At 39.3% G+C, this 22,640-nt stretch overlaps 1 protein-coding gene across 4 annotated transcripts in view; it reads right to left on the bottom strand.

The window, feature by feature from the left end:
* C3H1orf94 (chromosome 3 C1orf94 homolog) overlaps positions 1-22,640 on the bottom strand; it is a 66,159-nt gene that overhangs the window by 31,795 nt on the left and 11,724 nt on the right. For all 4 annotated transcript variants that reach the window (XR_012488480.1, XM_074305064.1, XM_074305063.1 and 1 more), the window contains 2 exons: positions 7,187-7,911; positions 1,194-1,460 (listed from right to left, as the gene is read on the bottom strand). Coding sequence is in view for 3 of the 4 variants with exons in the window: in XM_074305063.1 (XP_074161164.1) it covers positions 1,194-1,460; positions 7,187-7,911 (992 nt within the window). In the remaining variant the exon portion in view is untranslated. The remainder of the gene's footprint in view (positions 1-1,193; positions 1,461-7,186; positions 7,912-22,640) is intronic.

Below are 22,640 nucleotides of genomic sequence, written 5' to 3'. Positions count from 1 at the left end.
TACAGTATTATTTATCTGAACCTCAAAATTAATTGGACTAATTGGAGGGTCGACTAGCTTCTTTGTTGGGAATAATAACTGGTTTGTTGGAAGGAGTAGCCAATTGTCAGAGAGATTTAAAATATTAGTAATACTGGAGCCAGATCCTGACTAACTGTGCTAAGAGCAGGAAATTCCAAACCACAGATCCAACAGTTCAATAAATTAAATTTAGCAAGAGTATTGTATTCAAGGCTATGAGCTTGGCAGTAGAGATGTAAAGAAAAAGAGCCTGACCTCAAATAGTTTACAATCTAATGGGAGAAGATATTTGCAGATAGAAGAAAGCTATAAAAAGATAATTCTTTTTATAAGGTGTAGAAGAGAGGTCCTGGCAATATGTTATGGGAAATAATTGAGAAGAGGGAGGAGACTGGCTTTATTCTGTTTTATTTTACAAGTGAAAAAATCAAGGATGTCTTCCAAAAAGATGATGTGACTTGGCCCTAAAGGTAGACAACAATTTCAATTGCCAGTGCATTTAAGGAGAGCTTGTGAATTCCAGACATGGTGAGACAATACAAACAATGGCACAGAAATAGGAAAGAATAAAATGAGAATAAAGACTAGAAAATTATTCTGTTTGGTGTGAGCCTGGAGTCAGTAGGAGGAGGAGATAAAGATGGAAAAGATGGTTGCAGAGAGGTTTGGAAGGGCCTTGAATACCAGCATCCATTACTTTAAAGTAAAGGGAAACCTTCTGTTACTATGTTAAATATCAGAATCACAGCACCATACTGGTATGATCTTAGTTTATAGAACTTGAAAATGAAATTTCTTTGGAGAGAAAAAAAATCTACACACTGAAATAAAATATCTACATCCTGAAAATTGAAATTACATAAAAATTATATAAAATCATTGCATAGATTTTTGTGATTTCTAAGTGTCTCTTCACTACATCAGGCTGCCTATGATTTACAGAGGCAAAAAGTGGGTCTTACAGAGGTAAAGTGACTTGCCCAGAATCACATAATTATTCTACTTAAGAAGCCTAGATTGCAATGGTATTTCTGTCCCAAGACTCATACCTCTAGGAATGTCTCTTGGGATTACCTGCCTAGGAGCAGTTGCTCGAATTCTTTCCCACAAGGATGCTCAATGAATCCCTTCCCTCTAGTATGCTCTTGACCCTCCCCTTCCTCACAGCTTACACTTCAGCTCTAGCCCATCCACTTCTGTTTTGCTCCGTAATCTCAGCTGTCCATCGGGATTCTTTGCTGCCCCGAGGAACTCATAAAGCAGGTTCTTTTCCGTGGGCCACGAAGGCTTTTTGGAGGGCAGGGACACAAACATGCTGCTGGCCTTGCCGCTGCCAGGGCCCTCTTCACTACACATGTCCTTCCGGCTCTGGGGCCACTGGCTGGGAACCAGGGCGTCTCGGGGGGCCTTGACCAGTTCCTTGGAGCTTGGAGTCCTCTCTGTGGGGAGAGGGAAGTTGAGTCAGGACCAGCTGGAACTGGGAGAGTTTCTTCTCTACTCCATGGGAGGATGGCTCCTCCAAAGGGTCCACAACACCCCCCCCACACACATACATACTGACCTTTGATTCTACAGCCTTATCTTCTGCTCACATATATATTGCTTTCTCCACTAGAATATCAGCTCATTCAAAGCTGGGAATGTTTTACTTTTCTATTTGTATCCTAGGGACTTAGCTCCATGCTTTGTATATATAGTAAGCACTTAATAAATGCTTTTTCATTCAGTCATTTTTTGGTTGAAGAGAACCAGTAGGAGACAAAAGATCTCTGGAAACTGAGGCTACTAGTGGACAGGCCACCCTAGTGACTAAGGGAAGCATAAAAGGCCTTCAAAGAATCCACTTTTTCACAAATGCTACCAGTGTTATGTGTTTGGGCCCGGGGACAAGTACCTATTTGTCATGACCTAGTTATTAATTCTACTCAACTATCTTTTCTTACCTCATCTATCCTAGGGATTCTACAAGACCTTCTTTGACTTCTTTGAGCTCCTGATTTCTTCTGACTCAGCTTGATACTCAACTTTTCTCTATAGCCTTCCCTAACTCAGCTCATATTGATCTGTCCATCCCCTAATACCACTAATTGACTGCACCAGTGACTGATTGTTGGATTGATTGGTAGGTTATATTCCTGGAGAGTAAATTGCCCCTTAATAGTCCTCCCCCATCCTCTTCTCTCAGAGTAGTTAACTGACTTGCTCATGGTCACACAGTTGTTGGGACTGATGGTATCCCTTGGCTCCAATGAAGCACACTGGACAGTGAAGAGGGACAGGAAGAAATGCAAAGGATGAGAAGTCTCAGCTCTGCCCCAACTCAGGACAAAACTGTTCCGATCAGAACTAGTTTTGAGGGGGGAAAGACATTTTTAGCTAAACATGTCCCTAGAGTCTCTTCCAAATGATTCTGTATTTGCTGAGTTTTGCCTGGAGCCAATGAGCTGCAGTAACAATGCCCACTAATAATAGCAGCATCTCTTTTCCCACACATTGAGGGAGGTGGCAGAGGCTGACAGACAGAGGGAGGATGAGAAGGGCAGCCTGACTTGGGCTGAGGCTACTGTAAAAAATGCCTTGTTGTAGATAGAGCACCCACTCTGAAGTCAGGCGGACCTGAGTTCAAATCTGGTCTCAGACACTTAATACTTCTTAGCTGTGTGACCCTGGGCAAGACACTTAACCCCAATTGCTTGTCAAAAAAAAAAAAAAAAAAAAACAAAAAGAAAAAAGAAAAGAAAGTGCCTTGCCCATCTCATCCCCAGCCAGGATCCCAAAGTCCCCTCTTGGTAATCCATTCTCAGACAGAACAGGTCAATCCCAGAAGAACCTTCCTGACTAGAATGGAGTCATTCCATCATCCAGCTAACCTTAATTAAGCAAAAGTACATTCTATCCCTCTTATGGAGAATTTATGAATGGACATGGCTGAGAGAAACATAGGATGAACAGGCATGAATCTGTCTTTGGAGAAAATCCCACATCACTGGAATTAGGAATCCACTGGATAATTCAAGTTTTAGAATATCATCATTTAAAAATTTCCATTTTAGCATCTCTGTAGATGTCTTTTCTTCCTTTATTGATATGTTAAGCTTCTTGAAGGCAGAAATTGGGTCTTATTCAATCTTTTTATTTCCCTGGTCCCTCCCGTAGTGCCTTACATGTAGTAGATCCATAATGAATGAATGAATGAATGAATGATGATCCCATTATGCACCAAACCCTTTGCTGGGAATTAGGATAAATAGGACCCAGATTTCTGCCATGTCCCCACCCTAGTCACTAAACTTTAATTAATCCTGTGAACTTGAAATACAGACTACCTTTAGAAAATTTCTCCTTTTGATGTCAGGAAAAAATGGATCTGAACCCACAGAGGTATAGTACAGAGACATTCATTATCTTCAGAGATGACAAAGAAAATTGAAGAATAATACTAATTGATATTTAAAGCTTTTTATGTTTTTCAAAGCACTTCACCCACACTTCTTTATCTGATACAACATTCTTCTGAGTTAGATATTGCAGATATTATTACTAGGCCTATTTTGCCCACTTCTAAAAAGTTACTTACCTCTAGTCACACAATTGTGACCTCTAGTCACACAATTGTGACACAATCACATAGCTATGATTTGATCCCAAATTTGTCCTAACTCCAAATCCAGTACCTCTTCCCCTTTTCTATATTATTCCATAATCTTAAGTCAAGCAAAAGGAATTTTTAAAAAAAATTTGAAATGCCACATATGAGACATTGCCTTGTGGAGCGGCTAGGGACCAGGGGACTTGGACTTAAGTCTTCCACTGATTTGCTTGAAACCTCAGTCAAGTGCTTTCTTTCTGAGCCTGAATTCTTCATCTGCAAAATGAAAGAGTTAAACTAGGCGATCTCTCATGTCCCTTCCAGTTTAAGTAACTTATATTTCTGTGTCTAGTAATCTATTTTAATCTTTTAAAATATATTTTCAAGAGAAAGCATGGTGCAATATGCAAGGAGGCAGGAGCCTTGATGCTTGAGCTTACTCAAGTGTTTTTCCCTATTCTGAATCTCAGTTTTCCATCAAAAAGACATTGGAAGGGGAACTAGATGGGCAGTGGATAGAGTACTGGCTCTGGAGTCAGAAGGATCTTAATTCAAATACTGCCTCAAACACTTTAGACTTCCCAGCTGTGTGACCCTGGCAAGTCACTTAACTCATTACCTTGCCAAAAAAAAAAAAAAAAAGATACTGGAATAATTGGTCTCTAAAATTTGTTCCATTTCTAAATCCTAGGCAAAAAACTTTTTCTAATAATAGCTGATATTGGCCAATATGAAGATGAAATCTGCCTTGAGGCTGCAGCATACACACACACACTTTATGTCTGTGTCTCTGTCTCTCTTTCTCTCCCCCTCCCTTTTTTCTCTTCCTTTTCCCCCCTTTTTCTCTCTTCCTCCCTCCCTCCCTCCTTTCTTCTTTCCCTCCCTCATTTTCTCTTTCCCTCTTCCTCTCCTTCTCTCTCTCTTCCTCTCTTCTCCCTCTCTCCTCCCAACCCAGGGTCAGGCATAGAGCAGATGAATCTTTAGATGCCAGAGAAAGGAGAAAAAATAGGGTAAGAGACAGGGGATTTCCCTGGGACATTTAATGTAAAGGTAGTTGTCTAAGCCTGTCCTAATGTCACAATAATGAGGAGATTTTAGGAGAGCTATTTGCTTTAAAAGAAAGCTATCAGGATGCTGGTCAGTGGAAAATATGATGGTGAGTCTTCTCCCTAGAAATGAGCAACATGTCTTCCTCCCCACTTTGATCTCAGAAGTACCATCTTCTGGTGTTGGTTTCCCCCAACTTCCAGGGTTTCCTAATCCTAGCAAAGAGCCCTTCAGCTCAAATGTCAGTAAGCCCTTCTGATTTGAACCAAACTTTGGAAGACCAGGATTTGCTTCTTTTTTTTTTTCTTTTTTTGCTTCTTTCTCACAAAGCAGACAATTCTCCTTCAAAATGTTCCCTCAAAATAGGACATTTAAAGATTTTAGGCCTTTCTATTGAATGGGCTAGATAATTTGCTTCTACTATCCTTATTTTCTCTGATTCCTAGGGATGGCAAAAAAATAAAGGGAAAACTACCCAGAAATATGAAGCTTACAAAAGGCTGTTACAACCAAGTGCTATATTGGACTGGATTTGTGTAAATATTTAACAAACATTCACTAAATTTTTTTCCATGTTTCAGGTATTCTGCTAGGCCCTGAGAATACAAAGAATATAGGGAATACAGTTTCTACCCTCAAAGGGTTTACATTCTATTTGGGAAAGTGATATGTACACACAAGTAATTCAATAATAACACATTAAAAATAAATTAAAAGCCATTTTTTGGAGGGGGCACTAACAATTTGGGGAGCCATGAAGGTTACTTACAGTAAAGGAGAACTTGAAATGAACCTTCAAATGATCTAGGCCCCCAAGAATCAAAGTGAGGGAGAAGTACAGGCATGGAGGACAAAATGTGAAAACACATGGGGGAAGGAGGTGGAATGCCAGGTACAGGACATGTTTGCCTCCCAGGTATGCTTGTTTCATGGAAGCAGAGGGTGCTCTACCCTTAGGAGAGTCTTCTGAGCTCATACTAGCTTTATTGGCCACAGTTAGACACAGTGTACCTTGACCCCAATATAATGATATCATTTTGTTCCTCTCTGAGCACAAAGGATAACAACCAACCAACCAACTGTATATACTACTACCTGGAAGGAAATGTTGGAGCCAGGCTATGAAGAAATTTAAATGACAAAGAGGAGTGTCATTTAAACTGGAGGAAATAGGGAGCTCAAGAGCTTCTTGAGCAGGAGAATGATATGGATGGACCTGAATTTTACATGAATATTTCTATTGTCACAGGTCCCTGGCAGCAATACTGAGAACACCCCTGTACCTCAATAGACTGGATAGGATCCAAAGAAATCATCTCATCCATTGCCTGTCTTGAGACCAAGTCATGTCCATCCAATCCTAATGGAGAAGATCTGCAGACTCCAAAGGCACAATTCAAATTTTTCCCTTCCATCAGCTCTTGGTTGACACTGGCACTTTTCCCAAATCCTCCCATGGCAGATTCATAGGATCACAGATTTAAAGTTGCATAGGACTCAGAGTCCATCTAATCCAACTCTCTCATTTTATAAATAAAGAATCTGAGATCAAGAGCTATTCAGGTGACAATGTGCATGTGAATTGGACTGGGATTAAGGAACATCTGAATTCTAATCCTGCCTCAGGATGATCACTTAATTGCGTGACACTGACAAAGTCTCCCATTGCCTCTCACTCTCAGTTTCTTCATCTCTAAAATAAAAAAAGTTGGTGTGGGAATAAAATGAGATAACCCAAAAAAGTACTTTGTGGATCTTAAATTGACCTATAAATTATTACCTACATAATAATTATTAGTATTGTGCAAGATTACATAGGTAAATGTCAGAGTTGGATTTGAACTCTCAGAGCCCTGACTTCAAATCCAGTACTCTCTTGTTCTGTGCTATATTTTGCTTCTGTATTTTCAATGTTTAGCATAGTACCCAACTCATAAATAAGTATTTAATAAATGCTTGTTGCTGATTAATGTGGAAATGTGTTTAAAATGATTGTACATAGCAAAATAAGTGTTTGGACATATATACATATATGGTATTTAACTTATACTTTAACATTTAACATGTATTGGTCTACCTGCCATCTGGTGGAAGGGATGGGGGAAGGAGGGGAAAAGTTGGAACACAAGGTTTTGCAACTGTCAATGCTGAAAAATTACCCATGCATATATCTTGTAAATGAAAAGATATTTAAAAAGAATAAAATGATTGCACATGTATAACCTCTATCAGATTGCTTGCTGTCTTAGAGAGGGGGAGGAAAAAGATGAAAGAAGAAAAATTTGGAACTCAAAATCTTACAAAAACGAATGTTGAAAGTTATCTTTACATGTAATTTGAAAAAATAGAATGTTATTAAATGAAAAAAAAATTACTTGTTGACTGATTGGCCAATTTTCTGAGATACCTGTGGATCCACTAGAACCAAAAAGTTAGTCACTCACCGCCTCAGTCCACCATCCTCCCCTTCCAAACCCTTCCCCACCCTTCCCCACTCAAGCATCTTTCTACTCATCTATCATCTCTCACCCATTGCAAGGAGCCCCTCCACTGAGGGGTCGGCCTCCGGTTTGGAGCAGATCTTGGCAAACACTGGGAGCTGTCTCTTCTGCCCAGGGAGCTCGGAGGCCTTCTCTGGCAGTGCTGGCAGTGGTGGCGGTGGCAGAGGAAGCAGGGGTGCAGGCCCTGATGGCTCTTTGGGGCCTGGGCCACTGAACATGCTATTCTGAAGGAAGTCCTTGATCACCCTAGTCTCCTCCAGCACCATTTTGTTGTCGGGGGCCTTGGATGACTCAATGTGCTTCAGGGGGAACTGGGCCAGGAGCTTGCTGATTTCTGAATTGGAGGCCGCAAGACTGGCAATGCCCTCCTCCCCACCCTTGGTGCCCTTGCCCTTGGCGGAGCGCAGGATCCCTGTGACTGTGGACTTGACTGAGTCACAGTCAGAGCGGCCAGGCAGCTCCTTGTCCCCCGGCCCACTGAGCATGGGCTGGATGGCCTGCCCCACAGCCTTTTTCTGGCCCAGCAATTGGTCCCCACCAAAGGCGAGGGCTGAGGGGAGGCCGCCAGCCTGGGCCAGGGCATGTGGAGGGAAAGGCGGAGTGGCCGGCCTGCTCAGCTCAGGGGTGTCACCTGCTGTGTCCAGCTCCCCAGGGCTGTCTCTGGCCAGGCTCAAGTTTTCTTTCGTGAGGTTCAAGTACTCCTGCTCCACCAGGAGGGAGATCTCATCCTTGCTGCAACTCTGCTCCAAAGCTCTGTGTGGGGATAGAGAAAGATGAGTTTATGGGCCATTCGTCCAGAGACAGCTGTGGAGAGATTCCAATGCTGGCTGGGAAATGAGCGATTTGGAAGCAAATACAAATAACCAAACAAACCATCCAAAATCCATTTTGTCCTTGAGAGGAGAGCGAATTCCCAGCCCGCATAAGCTTACCTGTGAGGCTCTGAGTACACCTGAGCCTGAGCTGGATGGGGATCCAGGAAGCCGGGACCCCAGCCCTGCCTCTGCCCCTAACTTACTATATCACCTTAGAGCAGTCACTTCCCTTCCTCTAGGCTTCTGTTTCCCACTTTAAATGGAGCTATTATATCACACCCACTTCCCTGTGAGAATCACATAAGAGAATAATAATAATAGCATATGTTTTTCAGACATAAAAAGTGATTTCCTGGTAATAAGAATTCTGTGAAATGGGTGGTGGGTTTTGCTAAATGAATTTTGAGGAGGAAACTGAGGGTCTAAGAAGATAAAACACTTACTGAGGTCAGACAATTCTATCACTTACTACTGTGTCACAATGGGTAGGTCATTTGACTTCCTAGGATTTCTTCATATATAGAATGAGAATTGAACTACCTGACTCTGACATTCCAAATCTATAACTCATTCAGCTTAGCCAAGATGGACATGAGGGTGCAACCCCCAAAGTGCTCCACCAAGCATGCATGTACACAACATAGACATTCATCCAGTTATTTGATGGGTGTTTAACCCACAAGGTACATTGCTGGTCAACTATTTGCTTTATAATAGATTATTTACATTGGAAAAGGATTTAAAGAAAGGAAGAGTATGTCAAAAAAAATCTGGATTCACCTCCTATGCTGACACATTGAGACTGGGCAACTCACTTTACCTCTCACGCTACTGGCATAAACTAGGATGCCAAGAGATTGTTCTCTGCTTTGTAGGAGGAGCTGGCTACCAGGGGCTCACTGTTCCAGTAACATCAACAAGTCATTCTTCCATCAGAAATGATGGTGCTTCGCTTAAGGTTGCCAATTCCCAATGTTTTGGGGTTGAGTTTGAATAGGTACAAAGAAGGTCTCTCAGTAGCTGTTTTCATAGGAATTCTGGGAGTAAGCAGATTCTACCTTTTGCTATTGGTCAAGTTTCTCTTCCTTCTCAACAGAGACAGTGAGAGGCAGGTTCTGAACTTAAGTCCTGTACATCATCCCTGTCATTGGTAGCAATGAATTCATTATTTCATCTCTTTGGGGGATCTCACAGTCCAGTCTGTAATTTTAAAGCAGAATCCTACTATGAAGTAGGTTCTTAGGGATAATTTTAAAAAAGGCAACTAATGAAGGGCAAATGAGATAGTTCAGTGGGTAGAGCACTGACCCTGGAATGGGGAACACCTGAATACAAATTTGACCTTAGACACTTACTAGCTATGGACAAGGCAAGTCACTTAATCCCAATTGCTGCCTAAAACAAACAAAAGGATAATGCAGATAGACATAAGAGGTAGTTGGAAGACTCAGTCCTGGATGCAAGCTTAAACAATACACCTTTATGAAGTACAAGGATCTCCACTTCCCCTCCTCTAAACTTTGCAAACCATAACCTTCAATATGCTTTGTTATTAACAGTAAATATCACAACTGTTCAAAGGTTATCGAGCAATTATAAGGTTTGCAAAATGTAGAAAGAGCATTGGCTGGAAGCAAAGGACTGAGTTAAAATCCTACCTCTGATATATATTGAAGTAACCTTGGGTAACCTCCCTGCGTATTAGCTTACTTATATATGAAATTTTGAAGACTAGATGCTTTTTGAGATCTGTTCCAACTTTAAATCAAAGATCTGATGTCCCTGAGAAGGAGGCTGTGGAAAGATATTTTTCAACACGATAATTTAGGGCTTGAAATCATGATCATGTAGGCTGATGGACATTGAAAATTCAAATATTTCCATCTGCCTTCTATTTTCTCTTCATTACCAGGAGGATCTCAGGGACTGTCCTAGGAAAGAGCCTGCCAAGCACTCCATGAAATCTGTATGGAGTTGGAATTGAACCTGAATCAGCTCACTCATTTCAATTCCATAAAAGAAATATTTATTAAGTGCTTTTTTCAAGGGGAGGGAACCTTGTTCTGGGTTCCTCAAAGCCCAAGTTTCTATCACCATGCAGCTAAATCTTTTTGAGAACTAGGACTGTTTGGGCTGTTAAAGAGAAGCCCACAGAATCTTATAGGCTCAAAAGTAGTTTTGCACATTTCTTGAAAGGATATATAGTTATCTCTTCCATATTATAGGGGTTAAAGGTACAGTGTCCCCACAATCTGGAAATTTTTTGCCCCCCTTCATCCCAGAGGAGTTCTAAATTATTATAATATATAAAGAAAACATTTGTTGATATTATACAATACTATACACAAAATTTATGCATTTGTGAGTTGTAAACTTTTCCTGTGTCATCTGCTGGCCTTTTCTCATCATCTGTGGCTTTTGCAAAACTCTCCAAAAATTCCCATTTAATTTTTTATGCCAACCTCCAATATTTCAAACAGTGGTGGGGAAAGTCCTGATGTGGAAGGGATAGCTATACTCGCTAAAGCAACACTCTTAAGAGGCTCCATTTTTAGACCTCGTAAGGAGCTTACTACCTCCTGAGGCAAGCCATCCTATTTTGGGACATCTCTAATTAATTTCAAGGTAATTCATCCTCCTATAGATTTGGAATCTGCCTTCCCATAACTACCACCAATTTGTCCTAGTTCTGCCCTTCTGAATCAACACTGAAAAAGGCTGGTCTTTCTTCCACATGACAGCCTTCAAATGCTTGGAGACAGCTATTGTCTCCCCTACCCCCATCTTTTTTTTTTCCTTTCGGGGCAAATATTCCCAGTTCTTTACTCATATAACATGGTTTTGAGTACCCTCACTATCCTGACTGTTCTCATTAGGAGGAATTATAGCTTATCATTGTCCTTTGCAATATGTGATATACAAATGAATACACTATGTAGCAGACCAGTAGAATAAGAGATGTGAGCATGCGATCATGAGAGGGTTTGCAGGACACTGGCCAATCAGGTAGACAGGTGATCTTTATTTAGGACCATATCATGTCAGGATGTATGTCCAGAACTGGAAGGGGCCTGAGAAGAATAAAGCCACAGATCTGGTTTGAGAAATTTTAAATGGAAGAGCAATACCTGGAGCCAGGAATCTAGGTAAGAAGTTATCACAGTGGAATACCGAGCATGAGGGTGAGGTGGACACTGGGTCAGTGTAACTAATCAGAAGCCAGAGACAAAAATGCAAAGCAAAGGTGTATTCTTTCAGGGGGATTCAGGACATAGAAAGTAGCCTGATTTTCACATCCAGAATTTCATGGTTTACAGTCCATCCTTACTAAACTGCTGTCTGTGTCACCTTCACCAGCTGACACCTGTACAATCTTCCACATTTACCAGGGATAGTGTCCAGAGAATATTTTGGATACTTTGGATATGATTTGAGCAGTAGGAGTGCTCCCTCTCCACCTCTCCCAAACAGCTTGATCCAAACTCAAATCTTTTATTAACATAGCCTAAGATCGCATTAGGTTCTTACTTTTGTTTTTGTTTTAGCAGCTACACCATCTCTTTGGTTTATGTTGGGCTTATAATCACTATTCCCTTCCTCTGCTCCAGGTAGTTTTTCACATGATTATCTATAAAGCCATGTTTCCTCTAGCTTTTATTTGCACAACTGATAGTTTTCCACCTAAATTCAGAGATTTAAATTTACTTCTATTCAAATGCATCCTGTAAGTTTCTACCTATTTTTCAGCCAATCCAAATCATTTAGGAGCTTTATTCAGCCTTCAAAAATATGAACTATCCATTTCAAGCCATATCTTCTGAGTTTGTATGGTTGGGTTTTGTTGATGTTGATTTTTTTAACTTCTATGTTTAAGATTCATAAATATATATATATATATATATATATATATATATATGTGTGTGTGTGTATATATATATATATATATATATATATATATATATATATATATATATATATTTGTGTGTGTATGTGTGTGTGTGCGCGCACACACAATACACATATTGAACATGAACAGTAATACTAAACAGGAAAATATTGAAGGAAGTCTTGGAAGGAGCTTTAGGTTCAAGCCCTGACTCTGTGACCTTTTAAAAGTTGAATGACCTTTCTAGGCTTTGGTTGCTTCACCTTTAAAATGAAATAATTGAATCAAATGATATCTATTTTCTAACTCTGATTCTATACTTCTATGATCCTTATGCCAGCTCCACAAATCTCATTGATAGAGACTTCTCTCATGGTTGAAAAGGATATATTTATCCACTATTTCCAAGGATAATCATTCAATAATCCATGTAATAATATTATCAATAAACTCATTTTGCATCTCTATGTTGTTTACAAGTACATAAGCAATGCCTGGCTAAAACTGAATTCTATGTTATTTCCCTGTTTTACTAGTACTTCCCCCCCCCAAATAAAAAGAATGAAGTTATTTTGCTACATCCCACTAAAAGTTAATTCTTTTCTAAGTTTTCATAATCCTCCTATTTAGGAATCCATTCTAGATTTTTTTTGGAGTTGAGTATCAAGATTATTTGTCCACTCTTTTCAGAATCCACCCTTCCTCTGCTTATTCTAAATCATAACAACCTTGCCTGTTCCAAGTCTTCTGGAACCTTTTCCATTATCCATGATTTTTTTTTGAGTTAGCAAAAATTCAAAGGCTGTCAAAGAGAGAAATAATGAATCATTCAAAGAAGCTAAACCAAACTCCCTGTCTCCTGAGAACAAGAGTGAATCAGAATTAGTGAAGTGGCTTCTTTGAGTCTCCTTTTTGTCTCCTCAGTAGCTTCACCCATTTCCAGAAAGGATAGCTGTCCAGTGTCAGCTATTTGCTCAGACATTGTGCATTATTCCTGGATCCATGACATAAAGGACAATGTAAAAATAAAAGATATTGACTAGTTGGCATCCCCCTCCAGAATAATGACTAAGATAGTATGCTGTTCATTTCCCAAACAGCAGTTCAGTGTACTGTATAACATAGAAGAAAGATGAAAACTGCTATCCATCTGAAGCCAAAGCGAAAAAAAAAAGCAGACAGAAAATAGTTAGTGTTAGAAGAGGACATCAAAATAAATATTTCTATCCAGTGGAGGCATTTCAAGTCTGCTGCAAATATATTGTTAATATTCTCTTATTTCTATGGCTAAGTCTCACAGTCACAGTGAGACTGCAGTTGTACTGTGAGGTCAAAGGGGTTTTCATTTTTCTGTTTGAATATGAGGTGGTAGAAATGATGATGATCATGGTAGTGGTAGTAATAGAAGGGATAGTAATGATGATGGTGATAATTATAGTGGTAGTGGTGATGAATATGGCGATGAAAATGGAGGAGGAGAAAGGGGAGAAGCATGAACACAAACAAGGATCTTATGAGCTAGAAATGGGCACAAAATGTTTAGGTTTGGAAAAACCTTCTAGGTTATCTTCCTTCTTTTACAGAAGAGGAAACTGAGACCCTGAAAAAAGAAATCACTTGACAAAAATCAAAAAAAGGTAAATGATGGACCCTTGGGCTAGAGTCCTTTTCATTGGACTGTGAGCGATATTTTGATTTCACAGAAACTGTCTACATTTCACAGAAATTTCACACAATCCTTGTATATATATTTTTCTATGTGACAGAATCTTACAAATGGAAGAAGCTTCCAACCCTTAACTGAACAAGAATGACCTCTATATCACACCCAACAAGACATCACTCAGCCCCTACATTAAGACTTCCAATGAGGGGGACCTTTAAAAGCAAGTGCATTCCACTTAGAGGAGCTTCTAATTATATAAGGAATATTTTCCTCATATTGAGATTTTATTCTTTGCAACTTTTACTTATTGCTTCTAGTCTCAATCTCTTTAGTCAAAAAAATAAAGTTCTAGTATTCTTCAACATGATAGTTCCTCAAATAGTCAAAGACTATTATCTCCTCCCAAGTCTTTTCTTCTCCATGCTGAACATTCAGCTCCTTCAGTCTGTTACATCATGATCCATCTCCAGGTCCTTCTCCAAAATGTTACCTTCTTCTAGATAGTTCATTTTAGCAATGTTCTTCCTTGTTAACATGCGGCACCCAGAATTAAACTCAATATTCTAGATTCTAGATATAGTCTGAACATGGTGAGCACAGTAGTACCACATCCCTAACCATGGTCATTATACTTCTCAATAAAAACTTTAGTTTGAGTTAGCTTTCTTGCCAGTCAAATTACATTATTTATCACGTGGCACTTGTATTCTACTAAGTTAACCCACAGGATTCTTTTTAGATCATGGATTTTAGTCTAACTACACATCTACCATGTTATATTGATGAAGTTGATTTTTAAATCCTGTACAAGAATGTACATTTATTCCTATTCAATTTTATCCTATTGTATTGAGCCTAATGTTCCAGTCTGTTGAGATTATTTAGATTCCTGGTTCTACCATCCAGTGAATTAGCTGTTGGTCCCAGTTTTGTGTCATCTGCCATTTTGATAAATAAGCAATCCCATACCTTTATTCAAGTCAAGGATAAACATAAAACCATACAGGGCCAAGCAGAAATTGCCTGGATTCTCGAATACAAACTTCCTCTCAGATTAATACTAAACTATCAATGGCTAGTCTTTGGAAATAGCCTTTTGTCCATTTCCAAATCTATCTAGTTGTACTATGATGTAACTTGTATCTCTATTTTCTAAAATAATGGCAGGAAAGATTCCATTAGATATTTTTCTAAAATCTAAACACATTTAGACCTGGGTATAAAGCAAAGATGTCATTGACCAATTAGAAGGATTTCACAGTTGCTTTTCCATATGTTTGAGTTTGTAGCTCTGTGAATCTGAGTTTTTTTGAAGGAAATGGGACCCTTGAAAAAAACTGGTTCATGTGCAAGAAAATTATGATCAGTTCAGTATTGAACATATTTTGCATTCTAGGCCTCAGTTATTTTAAACTGTAAAATGGAAGAAAGAAAGAGTACAACAGATGATATCAATAATCCCTGTCTAAGGGAAATTCTATGTACTTTTGATCTTTGTTTTTGGTAAGGGAGCTTTAAGCAAGTACTCTTGGTGTGGTCATAATTCAAAGGATGGACATGATTATAGGGAGAGGAGTGACTAGTCTTGCTGCTCTCCTGTTAGTATGGGTGATGTTCAGGAAAATCTTTTCAGGCAGAGTTCTAAACAGGCCATTTGGCACTCTTAGCTCAGGAGAGGGCTCCAAGATGGTTATTTCTCATGGCAGCAGAGAGAAAATCCCATCTGGAACTGGTCTTTTTGTTAACCTTTTGCTCAGTTTCTAATGATTCACTTCATGAAGATAAATCGTCTTTTAAAGTAAGGAAGTGATATCACTGTGATAAGAGAAGGAGCATAACTTCTCCCCAAATCTTCCTTCTAGAAGGGAGGGGGCAGACCTTTCATAGCATGTCACAGTTGGAAAATGTCTCTTTAAAATAGATGAACCCACTAAGACAAAAGACTCTAGGGACCTGAGAAGTAATTTAGTCCAACCCCTCATTTTCCATATGAAAGAATTGAGGATCAGAGAAATTTGTTAAATGACTTTCCCAAATTGTCACAGAGAATAAGACATAATTTGATCTCTAGCCGTCAGAGTTTCTCAGCTCTATTCCCCTCTGTGGCTTTATGCCATGGTCCACAGAGAGGAAATACTGGGCAAGGGATATGCATAGTAGGAGCAAGAAGGGCCCAGGGGCCCAAATATGGCCCAGAGGCTGGAAGAGGCAACCAGTCAGGAATGCTCTGAATTAAGGAAAGAGATGAAAAAAAATGGTATGAAATAAGTACAGCAATAAATGGAGCTTCAGCTGGGAGTCAAAGTGATTCTTTTTGTTCAAATTATCTTTAAAACTTTTCATTTGAATCTGTTTAATAAGAAAAGGCTTACCCAGAGGAAGAAGTATTTTTTTAATGTGACTGGGGAGTTGAATTGGAAAGAACATTGTAACAAAGATATTAAAAAGAGGATTAAATCAAACCACTAGTGCACCACTCTGTGAGTTCCAGAACCTAAGATGGAGACACTTAAACCCCATAATGTTCATGAAAAAAGAGCTGCCAAAAATGGGCCATAAATCCTGGTTGAGCTCCCTTCTTGAAGCACTGGAAACACTGCACATCATCATCACAAAAGAGTATTGGGTGTGTGTTATTGAGATCAGCATCTTTCAAACAAGGTACATGTTCACATAGCCTCAACAGCTGATCCTCCAAGGGGTGCTTCTTGGACTGCGGTGGGGAACAAGTTTGCGAGAGGGTGGCTAGGATTCATGCTGGGGCTGGCTTCACCTTCTCCAAGGGAGACTCAAACAGCAAACACTCAAGAGCAGTTATACCTGGTATCTCTAAAGCTAAGACAAGGAAGGGTCTTCCTTAATACTCCCTTCTCCTCTATCCCTATACACTTGATTTTTCACCGAGCTCTGTCACCTTTTTCTTTGAAGTATCATATAGGATTTTAGCCCCATTTAACTGATCTTGGACTCTTCTGATTTCACATCTAAATGATCACAATCACCTCTCAATTACAGGATAACTAGTCAAAGAGCTCCAGGAGAAGACCAGCTAGATTCAAGCTCCAGATCCAACACTCTTGAGCTGTATGACCACAAGGACCTCAACTGACTTCTGTGAATGACAATTTCTCTATAATGAGATGTATATTAACTACCTTACCAGGTTGTTGTGGGGAGGAAAAAGAAGAATGATTCTTTGTAAAGTGTTATGTTATTGTCAGTTATTATCCTTCTCTTTCTCCCTTACCATTATCTCATACATCTTACACACCACTGACAAACTGATTTTCCTAAAATATTCCATTTCATCATACTACTCTCTTCCTCAAGAACCGATGGTGGCTCCCTAATGACCATACAATATAATTTAAATTTCCCTCAAGGCTGACCACAATCCAGCTCCAATCAACCATTTGTGCAGTGGAAGGAAGACTGTGCAAAACCGCTTGAATAAACCACTGGATGGAGAGCTTCCAGAAGGACATAAAAATATTGTCACCTGTATTAAGGGCTGCCTATGTGGGCTAGTGGGAAATCAAAGAAGTAAAAGAATTGATGGATCACCTCTAAGTGTACTGAATGCCACCAAGTCTCCAATGCCAGATGGGAAAGAAAAACAAATGAAATAATATTCATTCATATTTATATAGTGCTTTTAGGTGTGCAAAGCACTTCACATTTATTATCTTATTTGATCTTCACAAAAACCTTGTGAGGCAGGTCATATTATTATTTTCATTTTGCAAATGAAGTTATTCAGAGGTTAAGTGATTTGCCAATACACTTACAGATTTTAAGTGAGTATCTAGGTTTCCTGACCCAAGTTTCCTGACTCCAATCTCAATTTGGACAAAAATATAAGATGGAATCATCAATATGGGAATTCAGTAAATCTGTAAGTCATGACAACAGATATAAATATGAATGAATGACTCTCCCACTTCTACTACACTCTGATCAGATCCATTGCAGCTCAGTGCTACAAATATATTTTACTCATTTCCTGGGTACAAAACATTATTTTGCAAACAAATTAGACCTCTTCTTACCTCTGTTTGTTTTGGCCATTTCCCTGACATTTCCTTCTCTACTTGCTTCTCCAAATCCTACTTATTTTTTGAGATCTGACTCTATGGCCATCATCATACCACTCTCTTAATTAAGACCCATGGTGGCTCCCTAGTGACCATACAATATAATTTAAACTTCCTTCAAGGCCCACCACAATCCAGTTCCAATCGACCATTTGTATAGTGGAAGACTGTGCATAACTTCTTGAACAGATCATTGGATGGGGAGCTTCCAGAAGAACATAAAATAAAAATTAAAAAAATAAAGTATTAGGGACTGCCTATGTGGGTTCCTAATACAAGATGGCCTTCTCTGACTGTCTGGCTCACATCTGATCCCTTCTTGGACATCAGAATTTGTTTATTATATAACCATTTGCCTGCTTCTTCATGCATGTCTAAGTCTTGTACCCACAAACCAGACTCTTGTTCCTTTTAGGCAAAGATCAAGTCTTAGACTATTAGAATCATGGGATGCTAGCAGGAAAGAACTTTAGAGATAAACACTGGAAAAGAGAGGGTCCCAGGGCTGAGTGCTTGGTAGATGTTTATAAATGCTTATTGATTGATTACTTAAAGGAAAAGTTCTTCCTGCATAAATGAGCTCCTGGTCTTCCAAACCCACATCATTGAGGACACATGATGTTTCCAGCTCCATGTCACCCCCAGAGTTGATATAACACCTGCTACTAAGCAACCAAAACTTTACTCATATCACTCACTACTTTACTTGTTAGGGAAAAGAAAATCTGAGAAAAATAATATATGAATTTGTCTATCCAATTTTGCCCATTTAAAGTGACCTCATGTTATATCTTAATTGGTGATTTTTGCTTCCAGACTGCAGGGACACCGATGTTCCCCTCTCTTCTCTGCTTGTGTACAACCCAATGCATCTGGACCAGTTCCCTGGGACTGGTTCTTCAGTAGCCATGAGTCCATGAATAGAGACCATCAAAACCAGATGGTGACAAATGTTCTTTGTTTCTTCTACAGCCACAGGTTCCTAGGCTTCTTCCCCCAGGTGGCTCATGGTCTGAATGCTATAGAATATAGTAGAGAACATTAACCTTCCTTGATCTTACCACGGGATGGAACTAAACAAGGAGGAGAGAGAAGTGCTAAGAGCTAGATTTATACTTCATGTACAGAAAAAACAAACAAACAATTGTTGATCATTAGATCTGTTTCAAGAAGGCAGTGAATTCCCCTTGTATTTCAAAAGCTTGTACTGATGTACAAGTATGAATTGGACTAGATGGGCCCTGAGGTCCTGTTATTTTGTGGTTATATCCATGATTTTTCTTGGGAATGTTGCAGAGGGAATTTTATATCAGATGGTGGTGATGAAATGAGATGATGAAGCTCTGAGGTCTCTACTGGATCTGGGATTCTATTTATTTATTTAGATTTTTTGACCTAGGTGAAAGAGGAGATTTATTTGCCTCAATTGCTATCTAGCTTTAATATTGAATGGGTTTATGACTTTAGCTTAAAAAGCCCAAGATATCCAATTTCATCCAGTGCCATCTCCAGTCATCCTAATCTCTATCTGGCCACTGGACCCAGGTGGCTCTGGAAGGGAAAGTGAGGCAGGTGATCTTGCACAGCCTCCCTCACTTAAATCTAATTCATCTGTGTGTCATGGAATCACCGCCCAGATGCCATGTCTTCTTCAAGAACAAAGGACAAACAAGGATGTCATAATTTTTTGTATTAGGTCCTAGTTTATCTTACTCTTGAGCCTATCCAGTTGTTTATAGGATGCTGGCCAATTCATTCATTCAACTAATACCTGAGAAGTAAGTACCTTTGGGGAATTGTGCTGGAACCTCATATTGACAGGAAAGTTTCCGGCTTAGGAGTGAAATGGGTGACAAAACTCCAAGAGCCCAATAGGCAGTTAGGCTGGGCAAATATTTAGACTGGCTAGAGAGTTATAGTGAGGAAAGAGGATAAATGGGGAAGCTGGGTTGAGAAGAAAGTTGCTATGTGCAATGTAGTTGAAGAGGGCTCACATGTGGGCTGAGGAATCAGTTGGATTAAGCAAGTAGTTAAACAGTTGTACTCAGGAGACCAAAAATGGGCTGAGCCAGCTCAGCCCAGAGGATTCTGGAAAGAAGGCTTTTTCTTTCCTAAACAGGTATTTGATGGGAAAAATCACAAATCAGGAAGGGCTGTTGTTCTCCTGCCCCAAGGTAGTGATTCTCTGACCTTCAACCTCAGACTGTGGAAAATAGATTCAATCAGTAAGCTTAAAGTTGGCCAACCCTGTAGCAATGAGATTATGTTGCTTCCTAAGATCTCTCCCACTTTTTGCATTACTTACAAGTTACATCTTCCTGTAAATCAGCAGTTCTCAAAATGGGACCCTGGGGATATCTGAGACCCTTTCAGGCAGTCATCAAGGTCAAAACCATTTTCGTAATAATGGAAAAATGTTTTAATCTCCAAATACAGTAAATATTGCTATAACTCAAATAAATAAAAGTTCTTTGAGGTGCTTAATGAGACAATTAAGTGTCAAAGTTAATAGAATGCCAGGCCTGGAGTCAGGAAGACATCTTCTGAATTCAAATCTGGCCTCAGATATTTTAGACTTTAGTAGTTCTTTAGACTTAACAAAATTTGAGAATGATTGTTATAAATACCCTTGCTTAAAATTGAAAAAAGAACTTCAGGCTGGTAAATTGAAATGAGAGTAGACAGTGATGGATTTGAATTTAATCAAGGTAGTAAAAGTTTTTCCTTGTTTTGTTAGGAAAGGAGGGAATTAGGAAGAAATACCTGAATGTAGAGTGGACCTATGATCTCTAAGGGATTAAGGAGTTTGACGTATCCCAGCCTGAATGGAATTTCATTATTCTCAGGATAGTAAACATGACATTGCCTCCTGGTGCAGCATTCTACAGAGTTCTGGTAGTGGGTGTCTTTTTATATATAAGGAGTAGGAGGGAGAGACAGACAAAATCAAGAATGAAACAACATTCTTGGCTAAAGAATTATGGAAAACTTCTCAGAAAGGGTGACATATGAGTGGGGCATGATTTTAACAGGCTGACCCTGAGGAAGAAAGTTCAGTCAAATGAAACAACAAAAAACTGGAGCAAAAATCTGGGAGGAAGGATGCTGAGTAGCCCAATTTGGGTAGAATTCGGAGGATAGTTAAGGGAATAGTATGCGATAAAGCTGGGAAAAATGCATTGGGGTCAAATTTTAGAGGACTTTGAATGACAGGATAAGGAGTCTGAGCTTTCTTTAGTAGTCAACAGGGAAACACTAAAGTGCTTTGAAGAAGGGAATAACATTCTTGATACTGTTTTAGGAGAATTAATAGGATAGGGATGATTAGGGATAGATAGGTGATGGGGAGAGAATGGAGGGAAATCAGTTATGATACTATCAAAACAGATGAAGTAGAGGATAATGAGAACCCATATGATGTACGGGGGTTTTTAGATTTAGAGCTGGAAGAGACCTTAGAGACTGAGTAATATAAACTTTTCATTTCTCAGAAGTTGTCCCAAAGCAGCTGAGAAATTTATCCAGGTTATATAAGTAGTAAATAGCTTAATCAGAATTTGAAACCAATACCTTCTCCATCTTTGCCATATGTTGGGAGTGAAAGAAAAAGGATGGGTATGAGATATGTTCTCCAGAAAGTTGTCCCCTCTATCGTCCTACCCCCTCACTAATCTTCAGTCTTTCTCTATTTTCTGTTTCCCTACTACCTAGGAATATGTCTAGGCTTCTCCCATACTCAACAACTTTCATTGATTTGTTCATACCAATTATGTATCCACTTAGATATCTCCTCCAACTTTTGGCTAAACTATTTGAGAAGATCATGTTCAATTTGTGCTTTGGCTTCCTTTTTCTTTCATTCTCTTCATTCAATTCTCTGTATCATTCAGTTGAAACTGGGCTTTCTCAAATTATCAAATTTAAATTATAATTGTTCCCCACTAATATTTCACCTTCTTGACCACTCTGAAGACTTTGGTACTATTCATGACCTTCATCACTTTGGTATTCTCTTCTTTCTAGGTCTTTAAATAATGTTCTCTCCCAGTTCTCTTCCTGTCTGTCTATTTCTCAATTTCTATTGTGGATCTTCATCAAGGTTTTGTATGTCTATTAAACATGAGTATCTCCAAGTGCTGTCTGTCCCAGGTCGTCTTCTCCCTTAATACTGTTTTTACTCAGTTATCTCATCAGCTGTCATCAATTCAAATATCTCTTTGCAGATTATTTTAGGATCTATTTGTCCAGGCCCAGCTTCTGGTCTCTCATTTCTAATTGCATATATCAAAAATGACATATAAAACTCTATGTGCCCAAAGAAACACTTATTCGTTCCCAAAAATCCCTTTTCTGTTCCTAAATTCCCTATTGTTCTTGAGGGTACCACCACTCAGGTTTGAAACTTAGGTATCCTCCTCAACATGTTGCTTTTTTTTTCATCTCTCATATGAAATCCATTGCCAAGGCCTATTGATTTTAACCTTCACATCATCTCTCATATGTGCCCCCTTCTCTTTTCTGCCCCTGCTACCACCCTGCTCCAGGCCCTCTCATTACAGAGGACTATTCCAACAGTGCTGGGTGATCTTTCTGGCACAAGTCTCTTCTTATCCCAATCCATTATCCATTCTGCTTTCAAGTTGATCTTCCTAAAACACAGATTTGACTATGCCACTTTTTAAAATGATAAAGACTAGTGGATCCTTACTGCCTCCAGGATCAAATAGAATCCTCTGGCTATTAAAGCCCTTCATAAATCCTCCCTTTCTAGGCTTTACTCCCATGTACTTTATGATCTAAGGACAGTGGCCCTCCTTGCTGCTCCTTAAAACATAAAAAGCTCCTGATTCTAAATATTTTTACTGGCCTGTCCCCCATTTCTCATTTCTATCTCTTAGCTTCCTTTAAATCTTAGCTAAGTATCTTCCTTATGCAAGAAGCCTTTTCCATTCCTCTTTAATCTTAAAGTCTTCCCTTTGAGATTATTCCCAATTTATCCTGCATATATCTTGTTTGTATCT

Source organism: Sminthopsis crassicaudata, chromosome 3 (genome assembly GCF_048593235.1).
Source record: "Sminthopsis crassicaudata isolate SCR6 chromosome 3, ASM4859323v1, whole genome shotgun sequence".
NCBI lineage: Eukaryota > Metazoa > Chordata > Mammalia > Dasyuromorphia > Dasyuridae > Sminthopsis > Sminthopsis crassicaudata.
This window is presented reverse-complemented; position numbering and strand designations above follow the sequence as displayed.